Below are 16,096 nucleotides of genomic sequence, written 5' to 3' on the forward strand. Positions count from 1 at the left end.
AGTACGTGACAAAAATGAAAACTCAGCCATGTCAGGGGGATGGAATCATCTTAGGGGTGGGTGTCTTTAAGAAGCATTTTAAGACTGATGATGGAGATAACCAGTGAGAGTCTGGAGGCTGCAGAGAGGCAGCTTAGAGTAAACCTCTGTTTAGTACTGATCATCTAGGGCTTCGTTTCCCAGTGCTTGTGGGGAACAAATTTACTCATTTCATCCTTGGGGCAGCTGCTAATGATATGATTGCTGTATTGGGGGGAAAGAAGAAAAAAATAGATATGTGACTTTTTTCTTTTGGTGGCGCCTGCCTCTTGCCTCTTATTTCCAGATGACCCACATAGACCCAGAGAAATGCTGAAAAGACCATATGGATCCACTAAGGGAGGAAGTGCACTGGGCTTCTTACCAGGCATTTGGGGAAGACAGTGTCTTGAGTGTTTCAGTCTGAATGCAGCACTACGTTTGCCCTATAGATACTCAGGCTATATGTGGGGCAGAGTGCCCAGGCATGTCTTCTCATTGCTGTCGCAGATACCAGTGTCTTAACATTTTATGGTCCCTGCTTTATTGTTTTCAAAGTGTTTTTGCCTGTGTGATCTTATCTGATCCTTACAACCTGTGAGGTAGGCAGATTGGTCATTTAGGGATGAGCATCATCTTTATTCTATAGGTGAGAAAACTGAAGCATAGGTGTGACCTTCCCCAAAGGCCATTAGAACTATTCAGAGTCAGGCCCTTGACCTCAGGTTTGTCTAGATCACTGAACACAATCTTAAAAGAGGTAAAGTCTTGAAACAAACTTTAAGCCAAACCCAAAAGGACCAGATTTGTTCATCCTTGAACTGTACTGAAAGCTAAGTACTTTCAGCTATGTCTTAAAAGCATGTATTGAAAACATATTAAACATATTAAAAACTATGTATTTAATAACCTAGTCTTTTAGTTTAAACCAGAATTGAACTTATAAATTGTCTAAATTTACCCAACTAGAATATCCAGGTACTCTAAATTTAGTCAGGATCTTTCATACTCCCCTTTTAGGCAGAATACATAACCAGTTCTTTTGGAAACCTGCTTATCTTTATGCTTTCTTTGAAAGAGTAAAGATTTGTGTAGTAGGAGATCAAAAGTGGAGACTGCTAAGCAGGATCGTTAGGAAGTATTCAGAGTCCAGGCATACGCTTTTTGATCCACAATCCTATTTTGGTCAGTAATCTGTGACAGCAGAACTAGTAATCCAAATGGAAGTTTTAAAGTGGGATTTTGATTTCCTATTTCTCCCATTTAGGCAAAATGTTCTGTAAATTACAGTTGGTTGCTTGCTCTTTGGTATGGGTAGATACTTCCATAAAATCCCATACTTTAAATACCAGAGGTATATACCAGTACACCAGCTGTCTTGGACAGAGATGGATTTTTGTCTTTTGCTCATCTTTCCATAAAAACAAATTATCTGAAGACAAGTACTTAGGTTTTATTTTAATGATCATTTTGTTTTTCTCTTTAGTGTATTCCACAACAGAAAAATGACAGTGACTGTGGAGTCTTTGTGCTCCAGGTAAAGATACCTCTTTTTCCAGAATTTAGGATGTGTGAGTTAAAATTTGTTGGGCTTAAGACAGATGGGAGCCCCTGTGGTATGTACCTGGCACTAGGAACAGGTAACAGTATTTCCTCCTTCCCTTCCTTTGTTGCTGGGGAGCTATAGATTCTGCACTTTCAGATGCGTTATCTTTAGAAGCACCACCTTCTAAAGCCAAGAATTAACAACAGGTATCCACCTCTTAACAGAGGTTATTAGTAAGGCACACTGGAAACTGACCTCAATCTGTATTGTAGACCCTTGGCATTTGCAGAACTAACTATATTTTTTTTTTTAGCCATTGGCAAGTGGTCTTTAACCAGAGTAAAAACTACATTTTAAATAAGGGCCACATTGAAAAACTGCTTTCTTCTGCTGTGAGTTCCTTAGTGATCTTTAGGAGCTACTGAGAATTTTGTTAAACATTTTATTTACAAAGGAAATTGTATATAATTCATGAGCTTAGAGATCTGCAAGGATCATGAAAGATGGGCTCATTCCTCTGACTCATGAATGTCTTGGGTTTGAAAACAAACTGAGGTTCTCACTTAAAGACTATGTTAGGTCTAGCTGCTGTCTCTGCACATTACACCTTTAGAAGAATTGGAGCCTCTTTTATCAGTTTCTGCTTCTTACAGTATTGTGTGGCCAAAGGGGAGTCCCCAAGTGAGATACTTACCAGGGAAGGTGACTCTAATTTGGAGGTAAATGTTTTAAAAGCAATGTGTTTTACATCCAAACTTTAAAACGCTGCCTTAGACCCTATTCTATTAGGTCTATATCTGGGGAAATACACTGGGCTGCTTCCTAGCTCCACATGCCACTTAAGTGTTTCTGCGACCTTTGCAGTACTGCAAGTGCCTCGCCTTAGAGCAGCCTTTCCAGTTTTCCCAAGAGGACATGCCCCGAGTGCGGAAGAGGATTTACAAGGAGCTGTGTGAGTGCCGGCTCATGGACTGAAACTCAGCAGGGACTCTGGGAGGTCTGACCAAGTTGAAGCAGATGGTTTGTTACTTGAATCTCCAAACACTTAGTTGAATTTTTACAGATATTTCAGTTCAGTGGTGTTGGGCCACTATTGTTACCTCAAATTTGTTTTTTTGCCCTATTCATTTCTCTAGCTACCGTGTACGATTTTTTAATGTTCAGTTTGGTTTCATTTTTAATTTTATGGATTCCGTGTGTTTCCCCCCCATATTTAATATTTATTATCCAAACGCATGCATATAGACAGAGCATGCAGTGCAGAGTATTAAAAAAAAGAAAAAAAAAAAGCCTAGTAGATTTGGTGCGGCTTTTGAAACTTAGTTAGACATGAACTGAATACAGGTTTAAAATTTAATCCCAGAACCTAAAAGTGCAGGATGTTTTTAATTCAACGTAACTCTGAGAATGATAGTTGTTCCCTGGGGTGTAAAGGGTAGCTAGGTGTGGTGGTTTTGACAAAGACAGTCCTTTTACCTGCTGCACCTTTCACTGACTTCCCTCTCCCAAGTGAGTCTTGCCGAGTGAATTGCATTCCTTTTGAAGGGTGAGAAGTGGCCAAAACCTGACTGGTGTGTTCTGTTTAGAGAGGCACATGTAAAGCACAGTGCCTACTTCGGGAGGAGTTGGTTGAGGTGGGAGGAAAAGACAACTTTGGATGTCCAGTTAAGACATGAGAAATTTCAATCTTGGCTTTAAGAACTGTAACAAAAAGGCCTAAGTCTTATGAAGGCTTTGGCTGGAATACTGAATTCTCTGGATTTTTGGTTTTGGCCCATTAAAAATGTTAATATCCATTAAACTAGTGGTCAAACACATGAGAATTCAGCCTTTCTGAGTACAAGCTGTTATCCTTGTGTGGTCTCCCATATGGAAGAAATTAAGATTTGCCAAACACCTTTTTTTCCCCAAAGGTGTTTAAAATCTAAATCTTCAAAACTAAAGACTGACCAGGTCTTTTGCAGATGGGTAGGGAGGAGAGAAGAGGAAGGGTAACAAGACTGGACTGCAGAGGAGCACAGCAGATAATGTGTTTTGCTCTTCCCTCTGGTCATCTCAGCAGCATGCAGGGCTCCTCATCTGGCCTCCCTGACCACCCTGAGACTCCAGCGCTGGGGTCTTTTTTTCACTTCTATCAGCCTTGCCTACTGGGGGAAAGCAGAAGTGACCCTGTCCTTATGCTTAGCTGCAGTAGGATTAAAGTAATGGATCTTGCATCTTTATTCTAGCCTTTTGTGATACTTGAAAGGAAAGGGAATCTGGAAAGATGCATGTTAAATTACCCAATTATCTTTTCTGAACTGGGGCAGAAAAAAACACAAAGGTGTATGTAAGAGTCTCAGAAGTTTACACAGAATACCAAGTAAATGACAGAAGATACTTGGCATTATGCCTGTTTAGGTGTGACTATTGAAATAAGCAGATGAAACATGCAGTTTAAACTTGGCCAGAAGGTGAGGTTGCCAGCAGTCGAGGGTAGAGTCCAAACATGTTTACACGCAGGGTTCCCACTCCGACATTCCAAGCACCAACACCAATGTTTACATTGTAAAGAGCCCCAGTACTCTCCAGAGCCCTCTGGACTTACTGTAAAACCAGCTCAGTATTTCTTACTGCAATCAGAGGCACTTTATGCTGCTACAGTTAGGGTTATGTCATCATTAAGAGGACAGCTTAAGCAGGGACAATATCTTGAGGTTTTCCAACGTAATTACCCAAACGTGAAGTTTTTTCAGATCTGCATGTAAGATATTTGCCTAACTTTTGGGGGGCAGGGAGGTAGTTATACAAAGTAGCCAGTATAACTAGGCTGTGGACTCCCACTATCTTAAACTTCAGAGCTCCCGCTCACCTCCTCACTGACAGAACCAGGTATGTAGAAGAGACACCAAAACTGAGTCCTGAATCTTCATGTCCCAAACTTGAATTGCCGTTTCCTACAGTCTGAGAAATGGTCACCCTTCTGGGTGCTGAGGCAGGGGTGCACATAGGTAACTAAAGTGAACTGTCCAAGGCTAGCTTCCCTTTTACTTCCACTTTAAGAAGGTGCCTTGAGGTGCACTGTCCAGCATGCTTTTGCCTAAATGTCAGATACTTTAAGAATGTGGTTCAAAATGTTTCTCTGTTGGTGGAACTTGGTTTAAGCACACATAGTTGCTTTTTCCCCCTACTCATGATTAGGTGTGAACCTCTATTTAGCCCTAGCCCCGTATCAGAAGGGCCTTTGTCCTGATGTTTGCAATAAATTCTTCCTTGCAACAAAGACGTTTTTGAAATGTAGTCTGGACTGCTGGTGGAAGAGGCAGGCATTGTTTTATTGTCACTAGCTTGGCACTGAATTGTTTGGGTGCCCACAAGGTGGGCAGCCCTTATGCTTTTGGGGTTGAGTGCAGGCCTTGTACAAACTAAAAGCTGCTTACGATGTGCCTTCAAGCTGTGCCCAGTCCTGTCCATCAACAAACTTACTATAATTCTTTCTATCCAATGATTTGTCCTTACATTAAATCTGTAGCAATGAATATAGATTTAATTGAGCTTTTAGTTGAGTTCTCTTAAGAAAGGGAACGTAAGGAAGTAAAAAGCAGCAGTTGCTGCCCAAAGTCCCCAAATCACTTTTTGGTTTTGCACTGTATTTTCTACTTATCACTGAATATCAGTGACCCCGGTCACGCTGGATTCATAGTTGGAACAGAACAGCCCTAACTGGGACACAGCCAGCACTAGTCTAGAGCCGCCCTTTTTCTCTGCAGTTTTGCTTCACTGTTTCCCTGCATTAGAAGTGCTGACTGGGAGAGCTCTGGGTGTATCAGACCCTTCAGGCGTGTTAATAGTGTGAACTGAATATACTGACTACCTGCTCTGTTTAATTATGTTAAGAAACCGAACTAATCAGCAGTTGCGAAACACCTGCTTTTATTGCGTGTGAGGCTCTGCCTCCTGGCCTATAGATAATTAAGATCTAGAGAATATATCATCAGAGAAGTGCTAATTGTATTTGGGTGTTACAAAAACAGGCCTAGATAAGCTGTTCACTTAAATGGTACCTTTTGGTCAGAAAAAGAATTTATTTAAAGATTGTGATCATGTAAAATTACTCAAACCTTCTAGCAAAAATATTTTTTTGAAAAATAAACTAAATACCTTTATAAATGTGTGTTCTCTTGAATAACATGTACTTCAAAGGCATGCTCTTGTCATGACAAGGCTCATTTATGAACAGTGACCAGTGTAGGCCCTAAGCAGCCTACCCTTCCGTAACACTGCCAACAGAATTTTCTGCAATGATGGCAGGGTTCTCTAAGCATCACTAGTGGCTACCGTATTAGGTACCTGTCAAATCACAAAACAGACATGCAAATTCACCTTACTCCTAAATATTCCAGAGTAAGAGTTCCAGTGTCACTCTTTATAGGTGACATGTAGGCAGAGACAATGATAATTGGGTTTGACAATTCAAATGCCTGTGGTTTTTAAGGCCTGTAGAAATCTTGAGTTATGTTTTTACTACAAAATTGTAAAATACGTTAATTCAAACTACAGTGTCAAAGAAATTTTCAAAATGCTGTGTCCTCATTAAACATCTGCAGATGGTTCTTTCCTAAGCACTTACAACTAGTTATAGCTCTTAATAATCCAAAAGTCAGCCTGAATTTAATGTGAGAACCTATACTTACTGTAATGGGAAAGATGTTCACACTGAGATACTTCAGCACCAACTTTCAACAACTCTAGTGGAAGTTATGAGATACTCTGTTGCTAGATGAAAAAATTTCACTTAAGTAAGGGAAAATCATATTAGACTAACAGTTTAATGAGCAGTAGTTCATATATATTAGAGAGATCACCTTGTACCTTTAAATGCAAAATAAATTTTACAGACTCCCTTCACTATAGAGACTATCAGGTCACTATCCAGCCTCTGAAACTCGGCAAGCACAATTAGGGGGGGAAAAAACTTCAAATGAAAACTGGCTGAAACATTTCCTATGGGAAGCAATTCTGATTGTTCTTTGTAAGTGTCCTCTTGATCTTCAAGCTCTTTTTTTTAAACCCAGTCCATTCCTGAGATCGCTCTGAAAATGAATCTTTAAGTAGAAAACATCTTTTGAAAATGTGTACAGTAAATGCTAGTAAAGTCTTAATACATAAAGCATAAAGCATACAAGCCCAGGGCAGTGCTTTAAGGCTTGCTTCTGCATCAGTAATCTAGGAAGCTCCCTTGACTCCTCTAAGTTTGGCTTTAGAGACCAGAACTCAAGACAGAAAACAAACTCCGGTCAAACATCTCACTAATTCAAAGTTATACAACATAGCAAAACCCCATTTATTACACCTTTTTATTTCCTGCAAACTGAAAAAATTTTAAGGCCCCCATGAAGACCATGAATCTATTATCAATTTTTTAAAATTTTCCATCTTCCTAAAAGAAGTGTGGTGTTTTGGGCTGACAGAACAAATCTGTTGCCACCGAACACAAATTCTGATAACAGTGACATAAAATCATTCTGGCCACTTGACATATGGACAAGATCCTAAGACTACAGAATAAAGGCATTCCTTTGGATTCTGTCCTTTAATAGTTTTCAAAAGAAAACCATGAAAAGGGTTCCAGCTCAGTAGAGACCTTGATCAAAGCATGGTAAACGTGGGCAGGTTTGCAGACCTTGGGTAATACACGGCAAATTCAACAGGCCAAAGAGTGAGTTTTCATGATGGGGTCTCACCACTCACTGGTTTTGGGCCAGTTTTCCATAGCCTCCTCTCCCAGCATCATAGTCCTGCCGATACTCATCTCGTACCTTAATTGAAAAGAATACAATTACATTATAGAGAAGACTGGTGTAAGGAATACACCTCCCACAAACACACTAGCAAGTAAACTGCTTAGCCTTTTCAGGTACCATAATGTGAACATTCAATCAGGACATGACATTTTCTTGAGCAACGGATATAAAGCTCAACTGCCTTGCAAAATTAAGATTACCTACTGGTTTTGTAAGAGTCATGTGCTCTACCAACTGAACCAGCCAGGTGCCCCTACCTAATATGTTTTTGGTGGTTTTTTTGTTTTTTAGTTTTTTAACCAAACATCATGCTTATACTCACCAGCACTGAGAAGTAGTATATTCCAAAGAATAAGTACTTAAATTAGGCTATTTTACAATCAGAAACTTAAAACTTATTTCAGTGCATTTTCCTTTTGTTTAAGACCCTCACAAGTGCAAAATAGCCCCCAGGAGAAGTCCAATAAGTGGCTTATGAAAATGTACAGAATATAATTTACCAATCCTAATGTGTAGTTTTCATATTCACTTCAAGCCAAAATTAAGGGCACAAAACTGTTTTCTAAAAGAACAAACATAAACGGACAAAGCCCTTGTCACTAGGAATGGACTACCAGGCAAAGACTGAGCCAAGAGAACCCTTCCTGCATACCTGGCCCCCAGATCGCCCACGGCCATATTGCCTGCCCTCTTTAAAGCCTGCATCCCAGTCTGTGCGAATGATCCGGTCATCCAGACGAGTTCCATTTATGTACCTCATGGCATTTTCCGCATCTGCTCTTGAATAGTATCTTAAGTTGGAAGCATTAAGGAACACTGTATAGCATTTCTCCAAACATTTTTTGGAAACAGAGGAAGCCACATCTAAATGAAACTGAGTTGTTAAGAAAGAATACAAAAACAAATCTAACCAGATGGATTTCAGAGACAGTAACTTGGTTTGCACATCCCTGTTAGAGGTTGGTCCAGGCGCACTTGCAGAGTCCACTACGATTTATCCAAGGCTACTGATCGTGATTTCCTGGAAAATCATGCTGATGATTATTTTGTCCCACTGTCCCCATATTTTGGTTTGTAAAGTATAAATATGTTCAGTGCAGGTTTAGAGCCCACACTGCACACTTATCCAAGGAAACAAAAGCATCCAAATTTGGAACTGTAAATTCCAAATGCAAATACAACAACTTTAATAAAAAAGAGAAGATTACAGTGCACATGGAATTGCCACTGCATTTCCTTAGAAGGAAGACTCAGTATCCTATCACTCAAGTTAGTTGCTCCCAAACCTATTTAATCAGATCCACTCAATCTATCTTTGGGGTGATATTTTTTAAAAAGTCCATAAGCAATTATGCTCATTAGCTGCGCTCAGGGAAGCACTTGCTAAAATCCCAGTGTCCAACACCTACATGATGCCTAGCACATAATGGGCATTCGGTAACTTTTTGCTAAATGAATGGCATGATAAAAGGGCAAAGTGAGGAGAAACATTGGCAATGGCAGCTTCTCTTGGTAATCATCTACTGTTTTGATTGTAGATCTCTGACACACAAGACAAATGCAAAACCATTCCAGTACTCAGGGGCTGAATATTCCCCACATGGTGGATTTTCTTTGCTTTGTGTCTTCTCAATTGTTTTCCCTATACCCTGTGAACTTTGATGCTATTGCCACCTGAGGCAAATGTAAAATTTGGGCACTCCTGACCCTTGTGTCTCAAGGGAGAATGGAAGTAGCTTGCAGAAATCAGACACCAAAATAAAAATTTTGGAATAGGTCTGAAAGTAGGGCTTCTAGTTCAAGCTGACAGAGTGAGCACATTCCTCATTTCCTTTTCAAGACCCCATTAAAATGACAGAAAAGATACATACACCCAAAGAATAGAAGAGGTTATCAGCAAACTAGAGGTTCAAGAAAGATGAAGGAAGAGTGCTAACAGATGAAAAGTCACAGTTTGAAATATTCTTGAAGGGGCTTAAAGAAGGAGACAGCAAATAGGGTTTAATTAAAGGTCTGTATGTGGGAAGATGACCTGCTAGCAGGAAGGCATTTAAACCCAGGCAAATAGGGGGTGCCTGGGTGGCTCAGTGAGTTAAAGCCTCTGCCTTCAGCTCAGGTCCTGGTCCCAGGGTCCTGGGATGGAGCCCCGCATCGGGCTCTTTGCTCAGCAGGGAGCCTGCTTCTTCCTCTCTCTCTCTGCCTGCCTCTCTGCCTGCTTGCTTGTAATCTCTGTCAAATAAAATAAATAAAATCTTTAAACCCAGGCAAATAAAAATAGAATAACAGAGTTCTGAAAAAACTGGAGGAACCCTACAGGGCAGTGTCTTTGATGTTATTAAGTCAAAATAGAATCTCTTTTCATTCTGGCATTTGGGAAACCCACATATAACAAAGGTGAGGCAACAACTTGAGAGAGCTCTGCCTGGGCCCACAAAGTTAGTCTTCTTTCCTGTAATTATGACTGGAAACCCAGGGATCACCAAATATTTAAGGAAAATTTACAGCATAAACACAACCCCCCAAAAAGAAAAAAAAAATACCCTGGTAATTTGGGGCACAAAATTTTTTAAAAATATGTTAGACGAGGTCTGGGAAACTTCTAAGAACTATAAAACAAAATGACCAAAAAAGAAAATGTTAGGAGAAAAAAACCCAAGCAAAAAATCCAGGAGGTCCAATATTTGAATTTCCAAGGAGACAATAGTTTGGTTTTGACTTTACATAAAATCAAGATATATATATCTACATAACAAAATACTACACAGCCACTTAAGAAAGAGGTAGACCTATGTGCATGAACATAATCTCTAAGGTGGGGGAAAAAACAGTGCATGCAGTAGGTTACCACGCATCCACAGGATCACTGCTGGAAAGCTACCCAAGAGACCAGTAACTCTCTGGGTTTAGAACAGTACAGAGATTTTTATTTTCACTATACCCTTTATACTTCTGTAAACACCATGAGCATCTATTTTCAAAAGATTATTTCTTAAAAAAATCAACAGAATATAAATATTCAGAACAGAATATAAATGTCAGCAGCGTTCACAATGCAGGAGTGTAAACACATTGGGCAGAAGGTAAGAGGTAGATGAAGGAAGGAGAGGTAGAGGTAAAGTACAGGGATGCTAATTAGTGGATGGCCTCATTCATTTTTTTTTTAAACTAGCCACTCTTGGCCCCACCCTCACCCAATAGCTATGCCAGACACACAGGAAGGATACTCCACAAAGCAGAACCCACATGCTGTTTTCTTCATCTTATCCAGGCCCATAATGATTTTCTTTATGTCACCACTTTTGCTGAAGAGTTCATAGATCTGTTCTTCAGTTGTGTAAAAGGAAAGATTTCCTACATACAACGTACAGCTCTTCTTCAGTAATTTTTCCTGTTCTTCATTGTCACCCTGGAATGTCAAAGAGAGAAAAAGTTAAGCAACACAATCCAAAAAGAGTCCTGCTTAAATAGTATGCCCAAGTATGGCAAAAACTCATTAATTCTAATTTGGGAATCAGCTTTTGTCATCATCCCAGTCTACCACAAATCCCTTGCCAAAGAGAGAGACAGAAACAGGCATTCACATTCGAAGACGCCCTTCTGCAGGTCCAGCCTGCTTTCGGGACACAGTCACCACTGAAGAGTCAAGCATGTGGCCTTCCTCCTGGGCTGGACTGCCATGCAAATGGCCTGCCTTCTCTGCCAGCTCCACATCCTCAGCACTGGCACCTCCCATTGCTTGAATTTAACTTCAGGACCTTGAACCAATATACTAGAAAGGCTTTTTTTGTAATGAAAATAAATGGATTTTCAGAGATAGGGTATCCCCTATAATATTCCCAAAGAAAAAAATGTTTAAAACAACTGCTTAGATGGTTTACATGCTCAGATATTTTTCTGAGTTTAGGAGAAAAGGTAGTGATCACTAAAAACAAGAGCTTGCCTTTTTTTTTTTTTTTTTTTTTAAGATTTTATCTATTTGACAGAGAGAGAGACAGCTAGAGAGGGAACAGAAGCGGGAGTGGGAGAGGCAGAATCAGGCTCCCTGCCAAGCAGGGGGCCTGATGTGGGGCTCAATCTCAGGACCTTGGGATCACGACCTGAGCTGAAGGCAGACACTTAACCAACTGAGCCACCCAGGCGCCTGAGAACTTAGGTTCTTGACAGTCTTCCTAATTTGGAAGACAGGATGAAGCCAGAGACAAGAATATAACTGCCCTTTGGCCAACCCACCTGACAAACCCTGGGGCTCCTCATGGGCTAGATATGGTATTTTATGCGCCTGCAGAGAAACCAGGTGTTCGTGTCCTCTCACCTTCTCTTCTGACCTCCACATTGGGGAGGACAAATGCTAATAACTAAAAAGAAGGCCTATCCACTGACCTGCTCTCAGACTCTCAGGTTAAGACTCTAACACCAACTGTACAGTAGTATTCCAGTTTGAAAAGTAGCTGAACAGATCTACACTCAGGCCCCTAGAGCATTTTCAAGAGACCTCCCGTGTTCATTTCCTACACCATATATAATTCTGATCCAGTTTCCTTCACTCCAAGAACAAGACTTTGCATTACTTGTCTCTGAAAGCTTTGTAGCATAGAGCTCAGCATAACAGGTCTCACGTGATCACATTCAGTGGCAGACTGGAGGGATAAAGAAACCATCTAAAGGAAATCACATCAAAAGGAAAATGATGAGATAAATTATGGTACATCAATAAATATAAAAACTATGCAGCCCCAAGAAAAATGTATATGCACATGCAGTTACAAGTAACATCTCTGAGACAGTGATGACCACAGTGAGAACGTGAAGGGTATGCTCCAAAATACACATTTTTTGAAGTACGAATATAAAAGGTCTCATACACCAAAATAGGTACATGTTCCTCTAGGGCGAATCAAGGGGTCACAGGTCAGAGATTTCCATGTAAGAAGTTGCATTTAATTCTCAGAAGTGAATGAAGCAGGTCCTAATCTATTTGCCTTATTTTACACTTGACAGTTAAGTAACTTGTTCAAGGTCATACAGCTACTCAGTAGTTGCAGGTGGAATCCAAACCCAGTCTCTGCCACCACCCCAAACCCAGTCTTATGCTCAATCTCACACTTTCTTAAAAAGTCCACAGGGTAAAGTCATTCTACATTAAAAACAAGTTTTCAGAACTTTGGAATGAGGCATTACAGAAAGTAGATTCACCTTACTTATATCACTGCTGTTAAAAGATTTATTGAAATTACCCAGGAGGCCTTCCTCACTCCTCTCACACATGTAAGTAACCTAAACAGCGTATAGTTTAAGACAACTGTGATGTAAATCCTTACTTAAGGTATATTAACCTGGATTCCATTCAGGGAACTCTAGAAGTTCCTCATGACAGTATCTTATTACTATGTAAATAAAGCTGCAAGCCTTAGACTAAACAGACGAGTAACAGAACAAGTTGAAACCTTTCACAAGTTGAAACCTTTCACACTTTTACTCTCACTGGATGCCTGAAATTCAAGATGGTAATGTGGAACTTAAGAACTGTAAGAGACAGAAGTGAAAACCTTGCTTGGCAGCATTTAAAAACGGCTGCCTTAGTGAATGAATTTCAGGCCTTCCTCACTTTGGCCTCAAACAAAATTCCCTTTTCCCCACACCCCGCTAACAACGCTGTACCCTCCACGCCGACCCTCTTCCCAACGCGTCCCTCCTTTCCTTTCACCCGCCGCCTCCCTTTTCTGAATCCTCACAAGATTCCCTTTCCCCTCACCATTTCTGCTCTAGATTATGATCACTTACCGGCACTTACAATCCTTACTGGAAAATTAGAAACTCTTAGGGTGCGGACACGGTCTTCCCTCTCCCTCTGGGACTTAACAGGTTTAAGCAAGAGCCCTCAATAAAAGTTACCTAATAATCAGTGGTTGACCAGTGTCGCACCACCTCGTCCCCGCCTTTGTTGAGACTGAGCAGCCCACCTCAAATATTTGCCGCCTTCCCTTTTCCCATAAAAAACACAATGGCATAGACCAAACTAAAACCTCTCTTCTGAAACCGAGTTCTCTGCGCTTGACACCTCCACTCTTAAAGTGCCGAGCCTGGACAGTCTCCCTGCCCACCGTGAGGATTCTTTACGGTTGGAGACAAAGCTCAACTTTGTGTCTCCTAGCTACCGCGTAGAACTTAGTAGGACCGTTCTACGAAACCAAGAAGGGAAGGGTTCCACGCGCCACAGGGCTGAGCTAAGTTAAAACTAAAGTTATAAAGAGGATGTGGTTCAGGAAAACGCCCTCCTTCCCCGTACTCCAGCCGTCAAAGGACACCACTGCCCCTCATATCACAAAGTCACTTTCCCGACGCAAAGCCTGCGCAAAAAATGCAAGCCGCCGTTACTACCGCCACGGGAATTCCTCTGCACTGGCCTGGGAAAGGCAGCAGCTGCAAGGGAATGGGGCAGCGAGCCTCAGGTGCTCTATGAGATAAGGGAATTCAGTGGTATCCAAACGCCCTTGCGGCTCCGTTCCCCAGCAGGCCCCGGGGCCTCACTTCGCGTTTCGGGAAACCAAAGAACGGAAAACGACATAATGAGAAAAGAGCAAGCCGATTCTCAGCGTTCTGGCCCTGGGCCTTCCCTTCTCGCGGCCCGGCCTCCCTCACCCGGAAGTGCTGGTCCCGGTACTGGCTCAGCTCCACGTAGGAGTCGCTGCGCAGCGCCTTCAGAAGGCCGCCGGACATAGTGCAGAGAGGTGAACGAAAACGCCTCCACTCCAGTCACAACGAGACTGCCGCGGCGGTGGCGGAAGCGGAAACGCGCGAAGCGGAAGCAAAACGTAGGCATCCTGTCGACCAATCCCCGCGCAGGAATGTCGTCAGCGGGCTGCGCGGGCGCAGCCGGGGTCCGTCCTTATTTGTCGCCCGTCGGAAGCGAGAGCGGCGTGCTTCGGGTTCCGGGTCGCTCTGAGGATGGTGCTTCGGCGGCTATTGGCCGCGCTGCTTCACAGCCCGCAGCTGGTGGAGCGTCTGTCCGAGTCTAAGCCCATCCGGCGTGCGGCGCAGCTCACGGCCTTCGCGCTGATGCAGGCCCAGCTGCGCGGCCAGGACGCAGCCCGGCGTCTTCGAGCCCTCGCGGCTGGGCCCGCGGGCTCCTTAGGTCGCCGCGCTGCCCGCTTCAGGGACACCTTCGCAGAGGAGCTGCGCCGCGGCCTCCGGGAACGCCCGGGGTCACCGCCAGGTAACCAGAGGGGCCCGGGCGATAACCCCTAAACCCAGGCCGGGACGGGCCAGGGTCGCCGGCTTTCCCTTCTGGGCTCGACACAGGCCTCGGCGCTCAGCCGTCATCCTGGGCGCAGTGCACGGCTTTGAATCCGGAATCAGACTGTTTGCCTTCAGAGGCCTCGTTCATCAGAAAGCCCAGGCCAAACCGACGTCCCCGGCGAAGCCCTGTGATCGGACTGGGCACGGCATGAAGAAATGACCGACCACCCCCCGCCCCAAAGCCGGGAGCCTGGTGCACCACGTACAGAGAGCCCTGAACGGAACCACAGCCGGAGGCGTGTGCCCTCTGCGAGTGGGACTCAAACTCGTGCTCAGTGATGCTGCTTCTGCCCTGATAGCGCAGCGCGCCACTTCCAGGGGAGAGCACGGATGGAAAGACGCAGCTGCCAAAATCCTCTGATTAAATGTGTGAGCCGAGTAATGGGTGTGAGTGTGGTACTTATCTCGCGAGATGGGTTAGGGGTCAGGGGGACTACAGGCCCATGGTAATACTAGTTAACCCATTTTGAGTGTTTGTTCTGTGCTGGCACTTGGTAATGCAGTCTGTGTGGGTGATCTCACTCCCTACAGCAACTTTCATAGGAGGACGTGGGCTGCATCCTTACACAGATGGGATGTTTGATTCCAGGGCCTCAGTCCTTAACCGCAAGTCTCTGAGCCTTTACCCTGACCTTCAGTGCCTGCCTTCACCTCCCCGACCTCCATTATCACCACGGGGCGTCAGAACTGCCTATTATGGAACAAACTACTTGGATTCCTCTTGCCAGTTTTAGAGGACCTGGGATACGATCAAGACAGCTGTTGGAACCATGAGTGGAAAATCCGTGGTATACAGAAATGCCTGGTCATTTGAGGCCTCTGACCGAATTTCTGATTGCTCTTTAGTTAATCATGCAAAATGCTTCGAGGCTGGTGACCAACCAGAATTTATATCCTGGCCTTTCTGATAGGTACAGAGAAAGAGCTGGATAGGGGTGGAGAGACCTGCTGTGGGTTTGGAGAAGCTAAAGTAACATTCTAAATATTCATACTTCTGACTTGATATCCTATCCTGGTCATCCCATTGGAGGTGCTGCTGTTTAATCCTGAGGCCTGGAGTCCCACTCTCCTCATGACCAAAGTCCTGGTTTGGCATCCTTTCCACACCCCAATCCTATTAAAGGACAAATCCTCATCCCAGATCAGAGGCAACTCTGGATCCTCCTTTGAGGCTGGTAGTGAGGAGCCTGGGGAGCTTGTTCCTTTTCTGGCCTTCCTGCCACACTGGTCTCAATCCCACTCATTTGTCTCTGGATCTCAGCAGCAGAGTATTAGCTGTCCCCAGCCCGACTTCCTACCCTCAGCACAGGCAAGCACACTCACTGGGAGGTCTCTTTCCAGACTGGCAGGGACAAAAAGGGAAGCAGGGCAGGAAGCAATGAAGCTGCTAGACAAACTGGTCATTTTGGTAAGAAAAGAAAGAAAGCAAGAGAAGGGGGCTGTGTTTATTTCT

At 43.3% G+C, this 16,096-nt stretch overlaps 3 protein-coding genes across 15 annotated transcripts in view; 2 read left to right on the top strand and 1 right to left on the bottom strand.

Annotated features, from left to right (window-relative positions):
- The window catches only part of SENP5 (SUMO specific peptidase 5), a 56,278-nt gene extending 50,565 nt beyond the window's left edge, over positions 1 to 5,713 (top strand). Inside the window, exons 9-10 of one of the 4 annotated variants that reach the window (XR_009350930.1) lie at positions 326 to 1,555; positions 2,429 to 2,527. Coding sequence is in view for 3 of the 4 variants with exons in the window: in XM_059163043.1 (XP_059019026.1) it covers positions 1,505 to 1,705 (201 nt within the window). In the remaining variant the exon portion in view is untranslated. Of the gene's footprint in view, positions 1 to 325 lie in introns of all 4 variants that reach the window. The other 3 variants (XM_059163044.1, XM_059163045.1, XM_059163043.1) reach the window with 3 other exon arrangements.
- NCBP2 (nuclear cap binding protein subunit 2) overlaps positions 1 to 14,145 on the bottom strand; it is a 49,437-nt gene extending 35,292 nt beyond the window's left edge. For 8 of the 10 annotated variants that reach the window (XM_059163053.1, XM_059163057.1, XM_059163060.1 and 5 more), the window contains exons 1-4: positions 13,987 to 14,145; positions 10,572 to 10,753; positions 8,000 to 8,138; positions 7,295 to 7,362 (exon numbers count right to left, since the gene is read on the bottom strand). In XM_059163053.1, the coding sequence (XP_059019036.1) occupies positions 7,295 to 7,362; positions 8,000 to 8,138; positions 10,572 to 10,753; positions 13,987 to 14,064 (467 nt within the window). In that variant the 5' untranslated portion in view covers positions 14,065 to 14,145. Of the gene's footprint in view, positions 1 to 6,882; positions 7,363 to 7,999; positions 8,222 to 10,571; positions 10,754 to 13,128; positions 13,415 to 13,986 lie in introns of those variants that run through there. The other 2 variants (XM_059163063.1, XM_059163061.1) reach the window with 2 other exon arrangements.
- Positions 14,146 to 14,181: 36 nt separating this feature from the next.
- On the top strand, positions 14,182 to 15,021 carry NCBP2AS2 (NCBP2 antisense 2 (head to head)). Its single transcript, XM_059163065.1, has one exon. It carries the CDS (start codon positions 14,293 to 14,295, stop codon positions 14,590 to 14,592), a length of 300 nt encoding a protein of 99 aa, XP_059019048.1. The 5' UTR covers positions 14,182 to 14,292; the 3' UTR covers positions 14,593 to 15,021.
- Positions 15,022 to 16,096: the final 1,075 nt, after the last annotated feature.

The sequence above is a fragment of the Mustela lutreola genome, chromosome 2, assembly GCF_030435805.1.
Source record: "Mustela lutreola isolate mMusLut2 chromosome 2, mMusLut2.pri, whole genome shotgun sequence".
Lineage (NCBI taxonomy): Eukaryota > Metazoa > Chordata > Mammalia > Carnivora > Mustelidae > Mustela > Mustela lutreola.